Source organism: Numenius arquata, chromosome 14 (assembly GCF_964106895.1).
Source record: "Numenius arquata chromosome 14, bNumArq3.hap1.1, whole genome shotgun sequence".
Taxonomy (NCBI): Eukaryota; Metazoa; Chordata; class Aves; order Charadriiformes; family Scolopacidae; genus Numenius; species Numenius arquata.
This window is the reverse complement of record NC_133589.1, coordinates 10,539,238-10,565,145: the sequence shown is the minus strand read 5'-3', so window position 1 is coordinate 10,565,145 and position 25,908 is coordinate 10,539,238. Positions and strand designations below refer to the sequence as shown.

The 25,908-nt window shown below is 39.6% G+C and overlaps 1 protein-coding gene across 1 annotated transcript in view; it reads left to right on the top strand.

The window, feature by feature from the left end:
• BMERB1 (bMERB domain containing 1) overlaps positions 1-21,069 on the top strand; it is a 54,448-nt gene extending 33,379 nt beyond the window's left edge. Inside the window, exons 3-6 of the mRNA XM_074158561.1 lie at positions 11,442-11,515; positions 14,797-14,911; positions 16,546-16,628; positions 18,074-21,069. Coding sequence (XP_074014662.1) covers positions 11,442-11,515; positions 14,797-14,911; positions 16,546-16,628; positions 18,074-18,186 — 385 coding nt within the window. The 3' untranslated portion in view covers positions 18,187-21,069. The remainder of the gene's footprint in view (positions 1-11,441; positions 11,516-14,796; positions 14,912-16,545; positions 16,629-18,073) is intronic.
• The last annotated feature ends 4,839 nt before the right edge of the window (positions 21,070-25,908 follow it).

The following is a 25,908-nucleotide window of genomic DNA, read 5'->3' as shown; positions in this document are numbered from 1 at the left end:
TCTGTCTTTGCTGTTAAGGGAAGCAAACATACCACGTCAGAACATGCACACTCTCTCTCCCTTTCTAATTCTCCTGTCCCTCTTCCTTTTTTTATTTCCTGGTGAGCTAGCAGCCCCAAAAAGCTGAGGGGGCTGTTCAGGCAGAATCCTCTTTGTTGCACATTTAATGTATTACTGCTATGGGTACTTGCGTGTGGCTTCAGAAGCAGTTTAGGATTCGTATCACTGGGGGGCATGGAAATCTACCATGCTGAAAAACATGATTGTAAAAATGGGTAATGCATGTGTTAGCTCAGTTTAGCTAACAGAGGAGACAGGCAGCAAAACCTCAGGCCTCTATATGATATAGGAACAGATCAAAACCGAACCTTAAAATCATTTGTATTGCAAAATTCATGCATTTTAAAATGTATTAGCATATTCTGACCCAGTAAATATTAATAGTATAGGTGACATCACCCACACTTCCTGCCTGTGCCTGTGAATAGAAAAGGCATGGAGTTCACTGTCATCATGAAACATGCTCCGTGGGAAATCTGTCAGTGCCTGATACTGCTGGCTTTCCAGATGGAAAGCAAAACTTGAAGCCAGCTATATTGCATGACCTTGAACTAAAACTGTGGAAGTTGCTTCCACCTGTGATAGCTGTCTCGGGAGCGGTTATTTCTGCCATGTAGGTGATACGGAATGGCAAGTTTTTAATCTATAGGGAATATAAGATATTAAATAGTAAGCCCTATTAGATTGCTTTAGGCAATTATTGAAAACAGTTTTACTTGCCTCATTAAACTTTTTTTAGCTGTAAAAATATTATAACACACAGAGTATTTGCTTAATGTCTGTGTGGTTATTACATTGCTAAACTAATGCTGTGAAAAAGCCAGATTCACCTCCACATTGAGTTAGCAGAATTAAAATTGGTCATTGTACACTTTCTCTACACACTATTAGATGACTCCCTCTTCTCCAGAGTGCACATAATATCTACATCACCCAAATTCTCCATAGATCCATTCAGAGTTTTAGACCATTTTACACTATTATGTTTGCTTACTTGTAACCCCAGGAACAATTACCTTTTATGTAGATAAGCTTGCTGCAACTCGACTTTGCCCTGGTAGTAACTCATACTAGCAGTCCCACAGCTTCATTAGCTGTCCAGAGTACATAATTAATCCCTGATTTGTTTTTTTTTTTTTCTTGCTTCCAATCAGGCTTACTTTACTTGCCTTTTTAACCTTTATCCTTTTCCCACTTTGCAAATCTCTCTTTTGCTGCTGTGACACTGATGTACCCTTTGCTAGTAGTAGTAGAGGTGGGATAGTCAGTAATGGTCATTTTATAGGGTGTTGGACATAATGGAAGAATCTCAAAATTAGAGCAAGTCCATCAAGGAGAAAAATTTATAGTCCATATTCCTTCTAAGGAGAATAACAGATTAACAAGGTCAGATAGGATTTATAGCCTTTATGGCTTTTGCAGTATGCATAGCACATTGGTATTTTTAAGTACAAAAAGGTATGTCTGCTGATTGCCTGGCTTTATGCAACCACTGCAAAGTGAAGCAACATCAAGCTACACAAGAACTGCAAAAGTGAGAAGTTAATTCCTTTGGTGATGATAATTTTTAAAAAACCAACTTAGCCTATGTTTTAATTTAGAATGAGTGCAGTAAATCTAGCAGACTCACACAAAGTGGGAATATGAAACAAACAGTGTCTCATGACTGGCTAAATTCAGAAGTAATACCATACTACAAAGTTTGCTATGTGGAGTGTTTCCATTCTGAAGTGAGAAAAAGCAGCAATGATTGCTGTCTTTGCATGAACAAAGTTAATTTCAAATTTAAATTATTTTTTCAACTGAATACTTTATCTTTGTTTTTAGTGACTCACTAATGTAGCATCAACTGTGACTTCTCAGTGGCTTAATGACATGTGTGGCAACAGTGACACACACTGAGCATCACCCTGGTAAGGGTGAGAGGGAGAGTGTAAAGAGATAAACAGGCTGTCAAAGGCGTGAATAGCGGTTGTAACCAGTTATATACTGCTAAGCAGGTTCTGACTTCTGCTTTCTTGGCTAGTTTTGATTCTTTCTTTGCTACTACTTGTCTTTGGACTGTATGTTATTTGTTTTCTCTCCTCTAAGGTTAAGCATGGAATTCTCTTAGGACCGTTTACTTACATGTACACCATTTGGTACTTTTCTCTGAGTTTGGCACCTAGATGTTACCGTAACACAAAGAAATAACACCAACAAAACCAGATTATTTTTCATGAATAGAGTTGTTGTTGTCAGGGTTTTCTGATATGATCTGTCTTTTCATGGAAAGGAGTAATAAATCTTTTTTCCTTCACAGTTCTATAATCTTAATACAATATAACTTACTGTGAATTCCTTCCTTTCTTTTTTTTTCCTGATTGTATCTTGCTCTAGGAACATAGGATGCAATTTGGGATGCTGTAGAGGAGGCAGTTGTGTGATGATGTATATTTTTCAATAAATATACGTGTCAGGTTGTCAGGTTCATAAGATAAGGTACCATTAGGGAAAATATCAAGCCCAGCTTTATGAGAGATACTTGATACAACCTGGTGTGGCACATACTCTTCTGTAAGACAGGATTAATTTGTGGCTGTGACTGTATGTCCCCATTCACCTTTCCCATCCCAAGCACATTGCAATGGTGTCTAACCTGCAAATACCCAGAGTCCTTGAGGAAAGAACCAGGAAACTGTAAGTTGGGAAATGGCGCAACCTGGTTTCTGTAGTGAAAGTTGTCAGATACTCAAAGCTTGAGGCTTCTGAGATTAGTGACTGTAGAGGTGGAACTCCTGCAAGGTCCAGCTCTGGCGAGAGTGTCCCAGCTCTTCAGACGGGAGCCTGGAAGCCTCAGGAACATGAGTTCAGGACAGAATTGCAAATTTCTGGACTGTGCACTTTAAGCTTAAAGTATAAATACAAATAAGCTCTCAAAGAGGAAAGAAAAACACCTTTGTGCAGTTTTTGCAGAGCCGTCCCCTTTATCCGGTTTGACAGCAAACAATCAACCCCAGAGGAAAATATGACATTACACTTTCAACTATGTGGCAGTAAAAATGCTACGTTAAAATGCTCAGAAAAGGAAAGCATTTTTATAGTGGTGTACAATGATAAACATATCACAGCAAAGTATTTGTAGACTTAGTATCTGTTGGTTGAGATGTTTGTGTCTTAAAAAAGAAAAAAATGTAAAAGGAGGAATTTTCATTTTTATCTCTGTTGGACACCTAGGAAAACAATTAATAGAAAAATTTATTTAAATAGCATTTTCTACATTGAATATATGTTGTGGCTCTCATAAATTGTTGTTAAGAGAAGAGGGAGCAGCTCTGGGTGTCTTTGATCTTTTGACTTAGTAATTTTTAGGTCAGTAATTTAGCACTGTATTTACAAACGTAACCTTTAATCCCAAACTGTTTTTGATTTCCCAGTTCTTAGCTACCTGTGGTCTGGTTCGCATGAGTGGATGCTACAATGAATTGTCTCCCATGAGACCATGTATCCAAGATAATGTCTTTGTAATACATCATGCATACATAGTACTCACAGTTGCTGTGGCCCACCCTGTTGCACAGTTATCTTCCTATAGGCAAGGATGGTCTGTAGGTCTCTTAACTCTTGACCTGTGGTATTTCAGTGGTCTCTCTCACTTGCCTTCTGCTATAAATAGGAGAGTATAAATCAGTGATGACTCAACGGTGAATTTAAAAGTCCTGAAATGGACTGGCTGTCAATGTTTAATTTTATACCAGATACCTTTATATTCTTTTCAGCTTTGATATCAGATAGTTTCTCTTCTGGTTTTAAAAATAAGAAAAGGTCAAATATGTAGGCAAATTAAGAAGGAAATTTATCACTGATTCTGCTAGAGATGCTACATAGCCAAACCTAGAGTTTCCTACTTCTGCTGCCTAGTAACCAAAAATAAAACTACCAGACCAGTTTAAATGAATCACGCACATAGTTAGCCCTGTGCTTTTAACATGCAGTCTTCTTATGCTACTGGAATGGGGCTAGATACTTCTGAATTTAAATCTAACTTTTCTGTTGTATGTTTTTAGACAAATTAACTTAGTCAATTTTTGCCACATAGAGAAATATTCCCCTCCACAGTGGGGCATTTCCAGGAAAGCTTCTCTTGTTACTGTTGAAGTTGACAGTAAAACTTCATAACTAGCAGAGGAGATGGCCAAGCTCAAGAGAATTTAACAATGTCAGTGAGAATGAAATACAGACAGCTTCTTTAGACACTGTTCTGAATTTCTGTGAAATATGCCTTAAATATGACCTCCAGGGACTGAGATTTTCAAGTCCTGCCATCTTCTGTTGTCTGAAACGACAGCTGAATTACAACATTACTTTGCAAGTTGCGGTCCAGTGCTTCTATCCACTGCTCCTCCATCAGAGACCACTTTTAACAAGAAAAGATAGACACACTTATTTTAATAGTTAAAGTTAATCAAAGGACTTTTGATTTGTAATCTGACCTGCCGAGCAGGCTGGTCAGCAATCTCTTATGTTAATTGCCAGCTCCGTGTCTTCCAGCCTGAGCAGCACCAGGTGCTGAGCTAAATAACAAGGTGATAAACACACACCATAACGACTCAGACAATGTGTGCTATATTCATTAAATGTTGCCTGTGATTTCACAGATTTATAATTAGAAGCTTTAAGAAACTAAGATGAGTTGACAGGGACAAAATGGAGTCAAATGTAGAAGAGGGCCATACATAAACTTCTTTTCTTCTGTTACCAGAATACTTTCACCATTCCAGATTCCCCACAGCTTTGGCAAGGCCTGCAGTCCCAAAGCAGTCCCCAAAGCCTCCACTGATGTCCCCCCTCCCCAGCTCAGTCCTTATTTTAACAAATCTACAGTTTGATAACGCATTACCATCTCTGTCTGTAGCAATTCTCTTATTTCTACACAGCTCTTTACTTCAACCACCCAAATTTCTCCATCACTACTGGCTGCTCTTGGCTGGTGTTCAGCATATTCATCGGTGACACCACCAAATAATGTTCTTATCTCTACTGAGACCTTCTCCAGACACGTGTAATCATGTCAATTCATGACATAGCATGACACCTGATTCTTAGGCAATCTCCAGACTGAAACTATCAAAGTCTTCAGAAACTCTAACAATTACAGGCATTTTACTTCTCGGACAGGAATATATTCAAACAGAACTAAAAATAACCTGAGTGCCTGCGAAGCCTCTTGAAAGAGAGGGAAGGAAACCAACAAAACCACTCTACATTCATTTTTTAACTTCAGGCACTTTAATGCAATAACAGAAAACAAAAGGATCTTAGACCTGCTCTTATAGACGTGCTAGAGTGAGCACAGATCTATTTCTAGCTTTGAAAGTCATTCAGCCATGGCAGCAGCTCTCTAGACACACTGAACTGCTTTGCTTGTCCTTAAATCAATGAAAAAGATATTTGATGCTTATATAGTTGTTATTAATAGTTCTTACTCTCAAATCTTAAGTATTCAGCAAACTTGTTGATCATTTCTTCTTCTTTGGCTGACCATTAAGGTGAGCGTTTAATGATTTTCCTTCTGCCTTTTACTATAATTTTTGCTTTTTTTCCATCCACGGCTCTAGATGGTGCTTAGGTCTTACACTAGGGAATTTGGTTTTCCTCCTCAGCTGAAAAGAAGACAGAAAAATGGAAAATAAGGAGATGACTGGTGACAACCAATATGGCTTTACTAAGGGCAAATCATGCCTGACAAATCTGGTGGCCTTCTATGATGGCGTTACAGCATTGGTGGATATGGGAAGAGCAAATGACATCATCTACCTGGACTTGTGCAAAGCATTTGACACTGTCCCGCAGGACATCCTTGCCTCTGAATTGGAGAGACATTGATTTGACAGTGGACCACTCAAAGAGGTGCAGTCAATGGCTCGATGTCCAAGTGGAAAGCAGTGACCAATGGTGTTCCTCAGCAGTTGGTACTGGGACCAGAGCTGTTTAACATCTTTGTTGGCAACATGGACAATGGAATTGAGTGCACCCTCATCAAGTTTGCTGACAACACCAAGTGATGTGGAGCAGTCGGCACACTGAAGGGAAGAAATGACAGCCAGAGGGACCTGGACAGGCTTGAGTGGTGGGCCTGTGTGAACCTCATGAAGTTCAACCAAGCCAAGTGCACGAGGGTTGGGGCAATCCCAAGCACAAACAGGCTGTTTGGAGAATGGTTTGAGAGCAGCTTTGAGGAGGAGGACTTGGCTGATTGTTGGTTGATGAGAAGTTCAACATAAGGCAGCAATGTGCGTTCACAGCCCAGAAAGCCAACCACATCCTGGGCTACATCAAAAGAAGAATGGTCAGCAGCAGGACAAGGGAGGTGATTCTGCCCCTCTACTCCACCCTGGTGAGACCCCATCTGGAGTACTGCATCCAGCTCTGGGGCCCCCAACAGGGGAAGGACATGGACCTGTTGGAGTGAGTCCAGAGAAGGGCTGCAGAGATGATCAGAGGGCTGGAGCACCTCTCTTATGAAGACAGGATGAGAGAGTTGGGGTTGTTCAGCCTGGAGAAGAGAAGTCTCCGGGAAGACCTTATAGTGGCCTTCCGGTAAAAGGGGGCCTACCGGAGAGATGGGGAGGGACTCTTATCAGGGAATGTAGTGATAGGACAAAGCATAATGGTTTTAAAATAAAAGATGGTAGATTTAGATTAGATACTAGGAAGAAATTTTTTACTTTGAGGGTTGTGAGACACTGGAACAGGTTGCGCAGAGAAGTTGTGGATGACCCATCCCTGGAGGTGTTCAAGGCCAGGTTGGATGGGGCTAACCTGGTCTCTAGTGGGAGGTGTCCCTGCCCATGGCAGGGGGGCTGGAGCTAGATGATCTTTAAGGTCCATTCCAACTCTAACCATTCTATGATTGTATGAAAATTTTAGCTGTTCTGGAACAATTTCTGTTAAAATAAAACAAAACGCTTCTTTTGTGTCCAGCACAGAATGTTTCTTTTTTAAGCCCTGCCTGTCATCTTCCACAGCCTCCGAGACCTGCCAGGGCACAGCTGAACAGGAGGTCTCCTCTGTTTCCTTGCCCTGCTCCCCCTCAGTCCAGATGGTGCACAGCAGAGGTGATTCATGCTGTCACCACACTTGTGGATCTTATGGGAATGACAACACTTAGAGCATTCTTCTCCTGGTAACTGGACCCCAGAAATGCGTATTGGGGCTGAGTCACTGTGCCAGATTACTGCAGACTCTCCCGACCCACTTATTTTCCTGTCATTTTGTGACATGTTTAGAAAATCTTTTGCTCATGCTGTTTATTCATTATGAGCTATTTTATCTTTTTTTTTTCTGGGCAAACAGAGAGTCTACTTTTAGGTTTTGATGATATAGCTTGAAATGCCAAGAGAGAAAAGCATAATACAAGCTTATGCGATATCTTCAAGCATACAGATGGTTTCTTGCAATAAACCATCAAGAAACAGAAAAGCAGAATTGCAGACAGTGTGCCAGGAATACATGAAAGCACACTGAGAATTCAGCTCTAGTTCAATACTATTGCAATTACTCCAGGAATGGATTTGGGCTCTTAATAAGAGAAATGATTTTTCATACTCGTAACTCATGTGTTTAAGATTTCTGGGCAGACATTTAAAGCTCAGCTCTGGGGGAAAAACTGGCATATTGTAACTGCTGTTTGCTTTACTGATGTTTTTTCTATAACATCAAAAATGATTTCACAGAGACTGGAGAGAATGTACTATCTATTCCAGAGAACAGAGAGTTCAGCAAAGGCTGTTTATATATTGCAAATTTTATGCAAATATCTTGAGCAGCTTTGTAGATAACTTAAACAGGCCTGGAGGGTGTCATTTCAGTATCCTATGCTATGCTGTATCTACAGGGAAAAAGCCATTGTATTCTGCACAAACCAACAATCGGATTGTGCTGCTCTCTGAGAAAAGCACCAGGTATGCAGGGAACAGAACAGTGCTCTCAAATAAGCTGGACAACAGTCTGCGTAACTTCTCATCTTGCACTCTTGATAGATTTGACTTATGACATCATAGAAGAGAAAGCGCTGCAGAATTAGGCTCAGTGTGTTCCTCCAGCTTCTTTGTAGAAAGTTAAGGGACCCAAAGGAGTTTTGTTTTCTCTACTCCGCAGATTCCTGCTTTCTTTAAGATTCCCACAGGCTCTTTTTATTTCCTAAAGAGGTCTGACAGTAATACAAATACGCTCTCAGTCAAACCCTGCTGACTATCCAGCTTTCAAATGAGAAATCCACTCAGATTTTATTTTTCAGAAGCAGCATTTACTTCTCTTAGGCCTCCTGTAACCACTCTCATCCAGGAACCAGAGCATAAGTGGGAAAAGAGAGGAAGGTCTGTAGTACCAGTACAGACTGAATGGCCTTCTAAGAGCTTTCTTTCCCAGGAATTCCTCCTCTCTCCTTTTCTAAGAACAGCAGTTGTAGCCCTACATTCAGGCCAGAGACCTCCAGAGAGGTCATCTAGCTTATGACTTTTGGAATTCAGATTGTCACAGAGCTGTTAGAGCCCTTAAGTGCTTGACCACATATTTACTTCTCTCCTGTGAGTTTACAAGGCAGAAACAAAGTTTAGGTCTCAGGAAAAAGAGATGCTAAGAATATATATGGAGAGTGCTAGCTATATGCTCTGCGGTCAGATTAAATAAGAGCCAAAATAATTGAAGGAATTTCCACTTACACTTGCAATAGGAGGCCAATGCCTTTGCCACTAATTGAGCATAGGGGCTGGAGGGATTACTGAACATTGATGATCTTGCTCACTTGGAACGTACTTGCCAGTGATATTTTAAATTCCTGAAAATCCTGAGAGAAAAGCATTGACATTAGCTTTTGGGAGTTCCTTGAGGAGGGCAGGGAGCCAAACTGATGCAGTGAAGTATTTTTATCAGGATCTTTCAGATCTTCCTAGAATGAAGCCGGATCTACCGATACAGGAAAAAAAAGAATATCCTCTCTTCGTATGTCATGGAGATCTCTTTTATAGAAACTCACTGTTCTCTTCACTAGATGAGGGATGATATCATTAGAATACAGCAATTCAATGTTGAACATTTCTTGGCATGAAACCGTTGTCTTTGTTAACCATGGTCACTTTCCTCAAATATATTAATACTGATTATATTAATGTGACACCCAAACTGGATGAACATTGAATGGATAAGGAGCTGTGAGGCTTGCTCACATTCCAGAACATTTTGAATGTTGATTCTCCCAAGGAGATAGCATTTGAGATTGTTAATTGATAAAAGTAATTTTAGTACCTTTTAGCATAGCTCTCAAGAGTAAAACAGGCTTTGCATGTGATCAGCATGAATGATGTGGGGAGCCAGAGTAAGAATAACCATCAATATAAACGTCTCTGTCTCCAAGTGTCCTAAACACATACAGCAGTAAACAATGGACTAGCCCTGAAGCTAGCACGCTAATCTTCATAATAAAAGTAAGTCTTACAAGACAGATGTATGGTGGGAGAGCAGATCCCCAGTGGAGGTGACAGTGGCACCTAAACAAGGAAAAGAGGTCAGCAATAAAGATTATTATCAGAGACATTTCACTGTCATATTTTGGGAAGAGAGAAGTAAAAAGGCATCAGGAATAGCTGTCAGAGCACAATGAAAGTAGCAAGACAGGCAAGATGGAGTTAACCAAAGCAGCAAATAATAGAAGGATCGACATGCTTTTATAACATGAGAAAAGCAGCTGAAGGACAGTTCCCTGCAGAGACCTGCATTCCATGCAGAGGCAGCAGGGAGAATAAAAGCTCTGGGGTTGTGATTAATATCTTATTTGTGCCAGAAACACCTACTTTTTCCACTCCTCCCTTTATTCAATAATTTGACTGTGTTATCCTTTGTGCGCTCACTATCAGATACACCACACACACTAAGCTCTCAAGTTTCCTCTCTTGAAATACCACTGTGACAGCCCATGTTCTGATAGCACTTCAGCTACCTTCAGGTGCTTAGGCAACAGGCAACCTACCCTTCAGGCAGAGGATTATGAAACAAGGACTGAGATCTGTGGACAAGGATACCATTGGTGACATCTGAGTTGAAGAATGTACAATTACTCACAAAGGCTGTTTTTTGTATTCCCCAGGGCATGATTTCAAAATGGAAGCCCCTGATGCAGACCTCGTAACCAACACCTGAGCCTTGGCTGCCAATATGGCCAAGACACTAAAATAAAACATTTGCCAGGAAGCTAATGCTGAAGTTTGCTAGCTTCCAGGGGAATAACTCAGTATAGCAGCTCTCAAGAGAGGCAGCAGTTTCATTAAGAACTGAAGGTGCAGTTTCTGCTAATGTTACAGATTTTTTAAAACTGTCTTCTGTGTCTTAACATTAATGGGCTTCCTGCACACATCAAGGATTTGAAGCAGTCACATCAACCATGGAAAACACCCACCCAAGGCACAGGACCTCAAAATAGTTAGATGCCAAATTATGAGATCTTTGGTATCAGATTAAGTTATTAATAAGGTCACAAAGAAAGTTCATAGTGGAATATAAACCTTTTCTTAGCCATGCCAAGTGATGTATACACCAAATAATGGCTTCTCCTGCCCCTTCCCAGGCTCCCTGTTATTCTCACCCTTGCTCTTTTCCCTTGTGAAAACTGTTGCTGCAGTACGTACAGAATTATCGAATTGTTAGAGTTGGAAGGGGCCTTAAAGATCATCGAGTTCCAACCCCCCTGACATGGGCAGGGACACCTTCCACTAGAGCAGGTTGCTCAAAGCCCCATCCAGCCTTGTCTTGAACACTTCCAGGGATGGGGCATCCACAGCTTCTCTGGGCAACCTGTTCCAGTGTCTCACCACCCTCAGAGTAAAGAATTTATCTCTAGTATCTTATCTAAATCTCCCGTCTTTCAGTTTAAAACCATTACCCCTCAGCCTATCACTACACTCCCTGATAAAGAGTCCCTCCCCATCTCTCCTGTAGGCCCCCTTCAGGCACTGGAAGGCCATTGTAAGGTCTCTCTGGAGCCTTCTCCAGGCTGTCCTGTCTTTTTCATGACTTTTAAATATACAGATGCCTGTTCCAGAATGTTCTGTGACATTTAAGAAAGCAAAAGGTATCTGAAATAATCGGTAGCGACAGATATGACCTACACACAACTTAGATCCCGGTAAGACAAGTAATCAAGGGCTTAACAGGCATTTATTATGAAGTACCTTCTGTTGTTAGTATTGGTGAATGAACAGTAACCCAAGGTTAAACATCTGCATTTCAAGCTGATGCACAGGTCCCAGGCAAGGGACAGTATCATTATTCAAGATGAGATCTGGCTGATCCCATCAATCCAGGATGGAGTTTGAATGTCTCTGACCATGCCTTTTTTGTTTCTGCAGGATGGATGACATCCAGCTGTGCAAAGACATTATGAACCTTAAGAAGGAGCTGCAGAGTTTGGTAGCAATCCCAGGTAATGGCTATCTCCAGCCCATGGTGTCAGGAACATTCAGAAATCTCCCCCCAGGGTTGAGTTTCATATATCTTCCCTCTAGTCCTTATTTGTTCTTCCCATCTTTATTCTCCTGGTCTCAATTTCTTTTCATGCTGTATTTCACTGCTCACTTGGCAGCAACCCTGCAAATATCACTCAAACAACATGCACATTCCTTAGTTCTTGCATTCCCTTGGCAATCTCAAGGGAAGCAAGTGGCACAGAGATTGTCAGGTAGAAAAGACAGAGTGCTGAGATACCCAAGATAAAAGGGAGAAAGGAGAGGGATTTATAACCGTCGCTGAACGTGATTGGTTTTTTCCTAGATACAATTCATTGTCACACCTGTAGTTAGATCTACCTTATAGAATAAAGTAAAATGGGTTTCTACAAAAAGCAAGGGGCAAACGGTTGCTTTGTATTTTGCCTTAATTCTTTGAAAATTCACTGCTCTAAGGAGGAATGCTTGTGGGCAGTTTTGCAGTCCTTAACTCCAACTCCACCTGAAATCAGTGAGGAATTTCACTTCACTACAGCTTTGCTATTTTACATCATCCAGAACAGCCCTAATCTATTCAAGAAAAAGTACAGACAGATCCTACAAAACACTCAGCAACTGCAGTGGGCCATTTCCACTAGATATTACCGCATAGCCTCTAGAACCCTCCAGAAATAATTTACTGCTGCCTATTAAGGACAAATTTTGACTCTTTTTTGGTTATCCTCATCTTTTCCCTCACATTTAATTGTGCAGCTTTAAAGAACAACTTTCTCCCCAGGAAGGAGGTGGTCACTCATGAAATAGGAATCAGGGGTCTACTCTGAGGCCACATGTTCTTAGTTGTATAAAAACTTTTCCACTTTTCTTTGCACCCAACAAAAGTGGATTCATAATTTTTCGTTATACTTAGGTCACACTTTTAATTTCTAATAACACTGCTGGTACGTTATTGGTTTAAATGGTATTGGAAAGGATTATGAATCTTACAAAATATCTATGAATGATTCCCCTTGCCTCACTTCTAGTCTGCAGCTTTCCTACCCATACTTTTAACTTAGGGTTGGCTGGTTTTCATTTTTTTGGTGGGCTTTTTTTTTTTTTAACCTTTTAGAAACTGTTTTCCAGTCACACAGTCTTAAGCAGAAATCCACAGACAGCAGTTTCTCCTTAGCACTTGCAAATCTCAGCAAACTTAAGTGCACAGTTCCAGCAGCACCACCTTTTGGCAGACTCACAAGAATACTTCTGTCTTAATGAAGACAAAGGAGCTGCTGGCTTTCATACAGAACTAAATGCTGACACAGCGTGTCCCTAACCTAGAAAAACACTTTCCAGAAATAGGTTCATTCGTATTATCTTTATAGTGATTTTGCTGTTAGAATACAGATTTATATAGACACCCCCCTGCTCTATGGCTTCAGTAGACACAGTTTAGCCAATTTCAGTAGACATGAGATCAGTCTTTTAGTGCACAGAGTATGCAGTACACTGCTACAATTCAGGATGCGTATATCTGGCAGGGCAGTTTCCTGAAGGATATCATGGGAGAGCACATCTCAGTCTGGGAAGGGGATAGATTGGGAGGAAGTAGAAAGCAGCTTCTACCTTCAGTAGTGAGAGGAGGAGATCCCTTGCTCCATAGACACAACAGGCAAAGGAGGAAAAAGCAGTGATTTCTAAGCATTCTTCTGTTTTCTCTGTTGCAAATTCAGCATTAAACATGGGAATTCTCCATGGGTAACAATGTAGAGGTCTTGAAATCTTGATAGCAGTCAATAACCACCTTCCTTTATCATTTCTAAAAGATAAAACACAGAAAACACATCCCAGACAAAGCAGCCTTATGTTATATTGCTAATTACTTCTTCTGCTATTGGCAGACCATAATTTAAAATTCTCCAAGGAGTATGATGTTCTGAAATTAAGACTTACAGAATTTCATTGTCTTGAAAATGTATTCAAGGTGTTTTTATGTAAGGAATGGATTTATTGCAGAAGTTTCCAGCAGTAAGCATCCTGAATCCCATGATCCAAAATTAAGCTGTATTAAACAATAATTTTCAAATGTCTGATTTATTTAGCTGTTTAAAATATCTTATAAATTCAACCAGCAGACATAACATAGCTCAGAAGCATCACACTGCAGGCAGCTTGCCCTTCTTCCCACAACTCTTATTGTACTTAATTTTATGGTTCTCTAAACAATTTTCACTGAATTTCCACTGAATTTTTTAGAGTTGGAAGGGACCATAAAGATCATCTAGTCCAACTCCCCTGCCGAAGCAGGATTGCCCAGAGCATGTCAGAGCATGTCACTCAGGACTGCATCCAGGCGGGTCTTGAAAATCTCCAAAGAAGGGGACTCCACAACCTCCCTGGGCAGCCTGTTCCTGTGCTCTGTCACCCTCACCGTGAAGAAGTTCTGCTGCTCAAAACCAAAAGTCTTATATAATGCAGTGTCTTCTCAGCTAATCAAAATTTTCAGCTTCTTGAAGAAATAAGTGGGCTGGGATTTGCCTCTGGCTTTCTCATCTCTGCTGCACTCGCTAGGTTTGAATATTTCTGTCTTAACTGCATTTGATTTATAACCTTAGCCTACAGCTCTCTAACATTCATGAGTTTTAGTTTGCAACAGGCACATGCCATGTCACAAAAATAGGTGTTTATAAACAAACTAGACATTGCAGACTGGCCAATTAACAAGGATATATAGTAATTACTCAGATTTTTTGAAGCACAGGGAAAATAAACACTTCCATTATTTTTCCACATTTTACAATTGATGCTATTTGTGTGGATTTGCAGCTTGCCTGCCTTACCAGAGTAGAAAAAAAAACCCTGTAATAGTCAACAGCCAAAGCTGTCATGAAGTAGAGAGAAATGGTCTTTTTGGTGTGGTCTCGTTTCCCCTGAGGTCAAAGGGAGTTTGTACCATGGCTTTTAATGAAGCCTGGACTGTTTTCTTACCAAAGCTCTTGAAAAAATTCAAAACAGTGTCTTGCAGAGTAATTTAATATCAAAAGTAGGCTTGGCAAGCCCCACAGAGTCTCCAGACCATTAAGCTGATCAGACAAGAGCAGCAAGTGGAAAAGAAAACAGGCAGTGACCAGAACTTGCTGGGATTTTGGTGACTCAGGTCTGAAAAACCATTAACTTCAAATCAGCAATTCATTCTTAGACATCTACAATGTCCACACACACACCCCGCCCTATTCTCTAGAATACAAATTAATAGTCTCTTTTCTCTGTTTTTGACCAGAAAAAGAAAAAACAAAGATGGAGAAACAAAGAGAGGATGAATTGATTCAGAAGATCCATAGATTGGTACAAAAAAGAGATTTTCTTGTAGATGATGCAGAGGTGGAGAGACTACGGTAAGAACTAAACGCAACTGAACTTATTTGTGAGATTTCACAAGTCTAATGCTACACTGGAGAGAGTGACAAAATTTACATTGACGTTAATATGAGAGAACTGGTCCTTTAAAACAACTTCCCAAAGTAAAAGCCTCTTCCTGGTTCCATAGGAAAGACATTAAAACTAGATTACTGCACTTCTGTGGCTCTTTATCCCATTAATGATTCAGTCATCTTATGACTACAGCAGGGTTTGGTCTCTTACCTTCCTACCAGAAAGTGTCTGGGCATTTACCATTAGAAAGAGAAGGATATTTGTTGCTACCAGAGGATCGTCTTGGCATAAGAAGTAGACATGAAATGGAATTCTACAAGGGCTATATTTGTAGGCATCTAAAAATCTCCCTTTTTTATAAAAAATAATATGGTTGGGGTTTATTATCACTATTCTCACCCTGCCATAGCAAAAAACAAAAAAAAACCCTCCAGAGAATGCAATCACTAACACAGGTCTACCTAACCTAAAGCATAAGCAAGTTCAGAATGGTTTCATCTCAATATCTTAGCCCAAAGTTGCTGAAAAACCTGTGGTCTTCCTCAAAAATTCATTTCCAGCTGCTGCACTGAGATCCCAACACTCTACAAGTATTCAGAGTTTCGCTATTACTTCCTCTTTTAACAGTAAAGATTTAAGGCTCATCAATTCATTTATCCTAAACAACAATATCTCTTCCAACACATTTAAATTCTAAGCAAGCAAAGGACAAGAGAGAAGAAAGCTTGCCAGGGTCCTGCAGCTGATCAAAGAGAGCTGGCCAAAGTCAGGAGCTGACAAGAAGCCTGAGCTGGTAACATAATCCAGAGCTCTCCACTGCTCCTTCCATGGGAAAATTGCACAAGCCTCAGCAACAGCCAGACAATACAGAAGCCTAATTGTAGGCTACTGAAAACGCACTGCTACATGCTATGCAGATATGAATACCTTAGTGTCAATTCACATTCACAGTAAAACCTGAGGCTTTTCTTTAAAACTCTGGACAATGAAATCTGCTTTTCTTCTAAACCAAGATATCTAACCAGTGCATTCACTGTTAATATTTAAGTAGCAAAATAGCAAAGAAACTAACATGAAAATATCATTAATAGATACAATCAAGATTGTAGCAACACAATCTTTTTATTTTGGGCCTAATGCTGTTATCTTCAGGCAAAGAGAAATACACTTGGCTTTGGTAAACAGTAACAGCAGGAGACCGTGAGATCCAGTCTTTTGTCTTAGTAGACCTTTAAAAATCTGCAGTACAATTATATATTCTCTGCTTTACTTTGTAGAGGAAGCATCATGAAGCACTTCAGGCCATAAACTTAAAATAGGTAATACATTATGTTTTAAATCCAGTGACTAGAGAATATAATGAAACCAATAACGAGATGAGTAAAGAACCTTGGGGAAAATGGTCTCTGAATTCTACAAGTTTGTTACTGCTTTCATTTAGACAAATATTTTGCTCTTTAATTAGTGTTTTAAAAAAAGTAGTGATTTTTTTTTTTTTACTAGTGATTTGATCCTAACTACTCCAGCTTTTACTGTCCCGTTTACAGAGACAAGATTGTTATTTCTGTAACAGGTTTCTTTTTTTTCCCCCCACCAGAGAGAAAGAAGAAGACAAAGAGATGGCTGAATTCCTTCGCACCAAGTTAAAACCCTTAGACAAGGCAACACAATCTCCTACCAGTGAGTTCCTAAACATTAAGAAAAACAACAACAATAGGAAAAATTCCAAAGTTAACTAGATAAAAGAGCATTTTCAAAAGCCATGCTGGGCCAGCCTCTGCCAAAAGCTAGGTTCACGTAGATAGATCACCCTGAAACAAGGTAAAGTGTCAGCAGTTGCTGCCCACTTAGAATTCAGATGCCCAGTTACCCCTTAAAACTGAATCCAAGTCATCTACGGCCACTTTAAATTTGCTTTGTATGCTTTAAATATCCAAAGTATGTCTGAATACAAATTGCCACAACTTGCTTTAGTAAGCAACTAGATATGTCTTTGCCAATCATTTTCCCATCTCGTTCTGCGAAAATAACTGGAAAAACCCCCTCTTAAGATATATGCTAGGATATCTGAAGCACAGTTTGCCCATTTTACTGCAGGCAAGATGGAAACTAGAGAAAGGACTGCAAATTTCCACAGCTGCCCCCAATTTTCTTACATCTTACCAGCATAAATAGATTTTTCAATCACCTCAACCCAAATCACTTATCAACAGAACTGCAAACAGTAATTTCTCAGAAACTAAGCAGATTACATGATCCCTTGGAAGCTTTTAGCTGCAACTTTCAAACAAAACAATCACAGCATGACCTTTAAAAGTTAACAGCTTGATTTTGACCTGTCTCAAACTTAGCTCTTCGGCAGGGAGATAATCAAGGGAGAGTGGTGTCCTTCTTAGAAAGTTAATTTGGTCCACACCAGCTGAAGAGGTTTATATCCAAACACACTGCCATTTTGCACAGATCAAGATCTCTCTATAGAATTTCCAGAGGGATGTGGAATGACTATAAAGTTCAATTACGAAGTTGATAGAGACATTTTAAGATACACTGCTAATTGTTTACATCCTTTTAGTCACAGTCACTCATCTCCCTTGTTAAGTTTACTTCATGTCATTACGTTTAAATGCAATGTTAGAGATAAAAAGATTCTTCTCACCCTGAAAAATTAAAACCTACTTTTATCTTGTTCTCCTAATTATGACATCCAAGTTGATGAGAGAATAGAACTAGTAGTATTTTTGTTCAACTCCTTAGTTGGGGTTTAAACACAGAAAAATAACTTTCTATGGAAGGATGTGTTATCTGACCCTATGGCTGTGAACAGGGATAGCTGGATTGAAAAAGAAGAAAGCAGTTAACCTTCCCATTGAGATGTCTGGATTCTTTACCTCCTCTTAACTTCCTCCCCTGAAGAGAGAAGACTTCCTGAGCAGTTTGAATCCACATACCAGATTGGTTACTACCAAAGTGTTAGATGTTTTGTTCAAACAAGAGTTAAAAAATTCAGAGGGGGTTGTGGTGGGGTGGATGTGTGCAGGAAAGGCTTACCTTACTTAAGCTAGAAGTAGGAAGAAATCTTTTTACCAGCTCTTGGTTTTAATGGTGTCCTGTTTTGAACATTGCAGGCAGCCCAGCAGAAAAGAAGGCAGAACCTCCTCCAAGCAAGCCCACCATTGCCAAAGCAGGATTGGCCATTATTAAAGATTGTTGTGGGGCCACACAATGCAACATCATGTAGCTCTGGGCTCTCTACCATCTTTGTCTCTTCAAATGTTTTCATTGAATGAAACTGTAGGGTGAGGGGAAACTAACAGCGTCCTGCTAATGGAGTCAAGAGCAACTGGTACAACAGTAATATATGGAATGTACAATGGCAGGTTCTTCACTGTTGCATGGATCACTCAACACGCATGCCTAAAAACAAAAGAAATCTATATAGTGGCTGTCCAGTGACCAGAAAAGATCTGTAGTAGAGTCAACAAAAACACCACAGTGATAAAAGTGAATGAAAAGAGGGTACATGTCATCCAGTAAGGTGTAAAACAGCAATTTTAATATGCCATCACTTTGTAAGAATTTGTTGTACGCTTTCCCCCTCTTGACAAACAGCACTCAAAAATTGCTGAAATATCCCATTTTGGCTACTTTTCCAAACAAAAGCCACAAGTAGCAATGTTGTATATAACGCAACAGATAGATGAAGCAACTTTAGGATTACTATGTTGCATACAAAATATACTTAGCAAACTAGTGTGATGTTCAACTACTTTGCCGTGGAGTTTTACTTCCAATTCTTCCTGAAGAATGAGGATCAGTGACAAGGATGCTGCAAGTAAATGTAGATTTTTAGATCCCATATGATTTCTTAATTACTCAAGTCAAATGGATATTGCTTGCACCAGGGAAAGTAAGTCTCTGGTAAAGCTTTAGCAAGCACAACTACAGTGATCCACAAATAGATGATGCAGTCCAAAGCTATGTCACTTCTTTAGATCTCCACCTCACATGGAGTCAGAGAAATATGCACCCAGAGTTTTCTCCACTATTAGAAGTTACATGCACTATGAGATTACCTATCACTGGTAGGTTACTAGGAGGAGAGTGGAAGACAAAATTTAATATTTAAACAGTGCTTGAAACAACTATTAATTGCATATTTCATGACCATAAGAAATATAAACCATCAAGCATAGGAAGACACGAGCAACCCAAGACAAATTGACTACAAGACAAACATAGAAGTAGGTATTTGCGGTAGGAAGATCACATTCTACACAAAATGGATTTAAAACGAAGGGAAATACAGAAAGACTTCTCTGTGTTTCACCATTAAATGTGTTTCTGGTCTCTATGCAGATTAAGCCTTGTGGAATCTAATATCTTTATATTAGCTGTCAGTAGCTGGTTTGTCTGTGTGATGGTATTCCATATAAATGTACTGTGATAGGTGTAAATAGTAAAATAAATGTACATGGATCTAATGTGAAAATCTCAGGCTTAGAAGTAACAAACAGATAGCAAAGAGTTCCTAAAATGAAGTTTTTTCAAGAGGAACTTCCATTTTGTGAAGCCAGCTAAGTGAAGTGTGCTCTTATATACAAAGGAACCACAGTTACAGGAAAGGAGAAAAAACCAGCAGTTACCGAAAAAGGATGAACAGTAATATTTTTTTATAGAGAGAAAGCATCTTATTATTAAGGTTCGAGGAGATAGACACCCTCTAAAGTAACTCAGACTGTTCTTGTACAAATAAAACTTAATCCCTAGCATTAGACTGATTCAATGAAGAACATTTGCATTTCCAGAACCATTTGTTTCAGTATTGCACACTCACTTGAGACAAAGAACCTACATCACTATGTTCCCTAACGTTTATGGATCAAGAAGGGAAAAACACAAAAAGGTTTCCGCTAAGACTTGAAGCACTTTAATTACTTTGACCAAAGACATGGGAAAGAGTACAAAACATATGAATAGTCATATACAGTTATTGCATCCTTGTTGATATATACAACATCACATTAAGCTCTGTAGCTGTTAATATCTACTGTATCTGGTAGGGGTTGGGCTCTGTATAGCACTTGTGTACATTTAACAGAGTTACGGGGAAAACTGCTTTTAAGGGAGAACGCACACTGGAGGGCAAGAAATACCCACTGGCTTCTGTAAAATTCAACAGGCTCTTTAATTTGCTGGTACCCAAGTAAGACATCAGGAATTATCAGTATTTTAAGACAGGAGCCAGATGTTGGGTGCCACTAAAGGCAAATGGAAGAAAAAAACCCAAACTTAAAGCCTTAGGAGGATCAACTGTTACAACCAAGTGCTGTGAATGCTGCTAAGTAAAGGGTTCTGAAGGACTTTGCACACAGTTTCTGTAAGGCAAGAAGTGACTTATGCGCATTAGTGTTTAAACCAGGCTGTACTGATGATTGGGGGGATCCCCACATGCTGCACAGAATCTTTAGTCCCCTGGGAAGAACAGTGAAATCAGTAGTATCAGTTTGCATGAAAAAATTTCATTAACAGGGATGTGACATTCATGTGACACTCATGACTTGGCTACAGAGCCCCCTCCTTTAATTGAAATGGAGAAAGACACAGCAAGTATGAATGTGTAATACTGACACACAGTTAGCACTGGTAGCCAGTGCCCCAAGGGACTTGGCTTTAGTGAGGGGCTTTAACTTCCATGATCTTACAAACAGTGCACATTATGCAATCCCCATATGTAAAATCTTTAGGTGACTACAAGTAATCATTTCAGAGCTGATTTTTGGATATCTGTTACTGTCAGCAAAGAGGGCTATCAGTTGACTGAAGCATCCAAAATCTCTTTTGGAAATCCTGGCTGTTTATCACTTCAGAAAGAAGGCAAGGCATCAGAAAATGAAGAAAATATAAGGTGGATTTCACACACTGTTTCCTCTATGAACTGGTAACCATGGCTATATTCAGGAAAGGATCTTGGTCTATTGAGACAAACAAAAGTGCTGAAGTGCTATTTGTACTAATCACCATTTCTACCAGCAAGTGGTTCTCTTGTACCTTCCCCTGGGTCGACTGAATCTTCAGCAAAGTTAAACGTATTTCCAAATAAACTAAGCTGCTGTGTTATACTAAGCATACGTTTCTTCCTGTTACTGAAGGAAATTAGTGGTTGTGGAGTAGAGCTGGATGTGCTTAGTGCACCACTATACTTCCCAAAAAGAGTAGGATTATTCTTCTGCAAGAACGGAATAGTTTGATAAGTTAGTGATGCTACTAAAATAAAGGATTTTATCTCACTGAAAAAACAGTTTCTCCAATGACACTCCACAAACAAAACACACCAAAAAAGCCAATCTCATTATGCTCCAAGATGACTTTGAAACCTCACTACAGCCCAGAGCACTGTACAGATTAGAGGACAGTTCCCAGCCCTACATTGAGAAGATAAAGGTACCAACATATTTGAGTATCAAAAACGTTGCCAAGCCAGGAGGGCTTAACAGCAATTAAAAAACCGAAACACCCTACAGAAAAAACAAACAGCACTGTCTGGTCTGCTCACCAGAGAGTGATTTTACAGACACCACCTGGTGTGTAGGGCTCCAGAGATCTCAGAGACCGGAGACTACATAACCAGATACAGGGAATGAGATGGAACCAAGCGCATCTAGGGGTGGATCTTCATGCTGGTGCTTTGCTCTCATTGCCCCAACCTTCCTCCTGTGGGAATCACACACAATGAAACCAAGAGTTTTGATGCTGAGAGCCAACTAAGGAATATCCAACAGCAATGGTATCATATCATCAGAAGAAGAGGGTTGGCAGACAAGTTTCCCTCCTCCCCCATCTCCCAGAGTAAAATAATTCAGCTCAAGAGAAAGCTTTAAACATAACCCTGCAGCCAACTGAGGAACTTGTTACTCTGGTAACAAGTCACCGATGTCTTGTTAACCGAGACTAAGTTAACCAGAATTAACAACTACTTTCATAAGTAGACCCCCCCTCCATCTTCCAGAAAGAACAGGAGAGTACTTCACCTAAAAAATAATATTAAGTTGTATTTGACAGCTAGCTGAAATGCAGGGCTGTAGAAGGTAACTAGGGCATGCTTTCAGCTTTGTGGCTGGTGACCATAAGTTCATGCGTGATTCAGGCATTGCTTCCTACACAGACGTAAGAGATGCTTTTGTTTGCCAGTAACCAGATGGTTAAAGAGAACAATTTCCCTAATATTCTGCTCAGCTTGATCTCAAACCACACCACTTAGTACTAAAACATTCACAGCAAACTGATATCAATTACCCCAAATGATGACTTTGAGTGTATTCTACACATCTTGTGTAGAATACACATGTTCAACCCATATCCTTAGCCATACTCCCCTGCCTCTGAAACAGTTAAAATCTTTACTAGCATTTCAAAGGCAGCTCTTGGAAAGTAAGAGTTTCACTACTGGTTCCAAAACTGAAGAGATCTCAGACTTTTAACAGTTAAGAGCTGAGAATGAACAGAGAACCCGCAAGTTAGACTCACTGGTAAACTATTACCCCAGAAAATGTTGCTGGTCATGAAAGAGAATATTTTTCTTACTAGAAAAGAATTTGGAGGAATTGAGTTCAGATTTTTTTCAATAAATATGACATTTCTCTTACAGTAGGAAGACTACCACAAACTCAGTTACACAAACAACCCAGAGCATATTTTATAGTATAGAGTCTTCCAAGACATGCAAATAAACCAAGTTGCTCCGTGCTGTTTGTTCCTGCCTAAAACTGTATATGTTGGAGCACCCAGAAATTTTCCATTGTAATGTCAACATGTGACAAATCAAGTGCCAGCAGGTCACCAAACTCTCACATTTCAGCAGCAGGCTGAAGAAAAGTAAAGGAAGTTTCTTCTCTTTTGTCCTTGAAGAAAGGGCAGCTCCCTTTCCTATTCCAGACCCAGCAGGTATTCAAAGCAGCTTAAAGTCCAAGCCACTCTTCCAGAGTAGTCTACGCTGCCCAAGTGCATCTTGTTCCGCACGATCCTACCAGTCCTGTAAACAGCCAGCCAGGCAGGCTGCTTTAGAACAGAATTATATCATAAAACCATTACTTTAAGGTCTAAAACTTACTCTTCCTTTCATGTGGATACAATACTTCACACAGGACCTTGAGAACACCTCAGTATCTAGACCTGGATCCAGACAGTCTGGGCAACAACTTACAGTCTCAGATACTTTCTTGAAAGTCTGGCAGGATATGGATCCTTCAAGATACAGACCCCGAGCTTTCAGAGAGAGCATTTCCAGGCAGTTTTCCTATTCCTCCCCTAGTCCACTTATGATTATTTCATCCTAATTATTTCATAATTTCATCCTCATTATTTCATTCTCTCTCCTTTGAGAGCACCCTGGAAGTTTCCACACAGTTGTCATATTCCACCCTCAGATTCCCCTCCTACACCTTTAAAAGACACAACAGAAAATGTGAAAGCAATCTCTGATTACAGGGCCATTATATGAACTGTTCCTCTCCCTCCCTTTGCACAACTTCATTGTCTTTCTCTGAAGTCCCTCCACACATTAAACGTTTATCCTACTCTTCAGGTAAAGTTAAATTACTTACCTGCAGGCTGATAAGGTGCTTCGATCTCACTGCATAATACCCATACTATTCTCTTTATGCCAAGTCTGTTGGCAACAACCTTCAGTCATCATTTAAGACTCCTGTCTTAGTAGCTTGAGCTTAAATTTGAGATGTCTTCAAATGCATGAATCTGCACCTCTAAAGACTCTCCCTTTAAGTGCAGCCAGCAGTCAGGCTTCTTCTGTCAAGCTTGTCACTACTTACAGCCAAATGTTTAAATGCTTAGGGAAAACAAACACAACACTGTCAGTGGCTGTTCACCAAAACAGGAAAAATCCAAACAAAATCTATTTCTTAGACAGGTATTGTAGATACAAGGCAACCGAGGATTAGATAGGACTAGCAGAGCATCTGAAAAGGGCCTTAAAATTGATCTATCCTAGAGAAGCCTTTTTTACTCTACATAAAATACTCAGAAATAATACTTTAAAGTGGTATTTCAGAAGTTTCCTGTAAAATGGCATTCTCTTTTTATATCAATCTGCTTTCTGTAGTATATGGACAGCACTACAAGTCATTTAATAGTCACCTGAATGAAGATTTTTTTTTCCCCCTAGTTTTCTCCATCTATGTAATATTAAACATAGAAACAGTTCATACAAGGAGGAATACTACTACATGAGAAGTACTGCACGCTGGAAGAGTAAAGATACTATATCTCATCCTCTGAACACAATACCAGCTAAGTTGTGGGAAAATATCCAAAAGGTCTCCAAGTATCTCAATTGTTCCATAGCATACACCAACTGTAAAACACAAAAGAGATTAAATATTTGAATTGTAAAAAGGTTAGCCACAGAGACACTTAACACATTTCAAGTGTCATAGGCAAGAAATTAAGCAACAAGATTAAAAGGAAGGATTATTCCCACAGACTGATAAGCAGGTTTCACTGATAACACTCCGTTTTCGCTTGCTCGCACTCTGTGAACAGCTAAGCAAAGCCAAGCCAGGCCATGTTTTGTCCTCCAAGCAGTCAGTTTCTCTCTCCATACCGAAGTCCTGAGACCATCTAGAATACAGAAAGCCAAAACCAAAGTCCTCAGCTTATTCTGTGGAAAGATTACTTACTTTGTCCAAAGGAAAAGCCTTTTGTCAGCTCCTCTGTTCAGATGCTTCAAAGGTTAGGAAACCACCCTATGTTCTCTGTTCTCTTAGACAGTCATGCTTCCTATCAGCAATATTCCACATTACACCTGAAACATCAACTAATTAAGTCATTTCCCTAATCCCCTTCTCTGGCATTATACCCAAGTCTCTCCTTGTACTTTTTTTTTTTAAGTCACAGTTAATAGGAGTTAAACCATAGTTTACCACGCAATTACACTCTGTCCTGTTACATCGTGGCAGACAAAACAAGCCATATTAATTTTAGGAAAAAAACCATCAAGTTGTTTCCATCATGACTTTTAAAAACTTTTTACTAATTTAAACAGATGGCTTAATATAAAATGAGAATGAAAGAAGTGGGAATGTTTGCAGCATGATAACAAAAGAACTATTAAAATCAAAACTCACCTTTTGAAGGTAATCACATACCAGGTGGTATGAGGGATTTTGCTCATGCACACTCCAAACATTCACAACTACTGAAAGAAGGAAGTTTCAGAGTGGTGATTATACAGTTTCTGGTATTGCTTAAGATGTTCTAGAAAGTTCTTATAAATTGCCTGCCCCTCCATTTACAGAGTGGTATTTATGACATTTATGGAGAATTTCCTGCTAAATTAAGTTTAGGTAGTTACTTTAAAATTGTTTACTGAACAAGCAAATACCCTGCAAAATCAAGGGAACATTTACCTACAGCAGGCCAGGCCTGACATTTACTCTAGCAGACTGTTCCATTAACGGTTCCATTAAGACAGAATATATAGTGAGACCACAAAAAAAGTCAGGAGCAACCCATCCAGCTCTTTGCTTTTGTGCCTAAAGCTGAGAGATGACAGAACAGTCCCATTTAGTTTCATATTTTTTAAAATTATTTTGTTAGATCTGGAGTAAAGTTCAAAGCACTCTAGTGAAGCTGCTAATTAACTTGCTTGCCAGACATAGTTCCTGGATAATTACTGTCTTCAACAAGCTGGAAAACAAAGCTATTATTACTCAAAAGTGACTTGTTAACTTTATTGCATAAGTAACACTTCATATGACATTATTCACATAAATTTTAACATTTCAAAGTGAGATTAAAACTCTGGAGGAACACCTTATTTCCACCTGTTGCATTTACGCTCCTTTTTCTATTTTTCTCTTTCGGCAGATAAATAGTACAGTCTCCTTCTAAAATAAACCCTAAACATTATGTTGTACGAAGAGCAGTTAGAGATACTGAGTACATC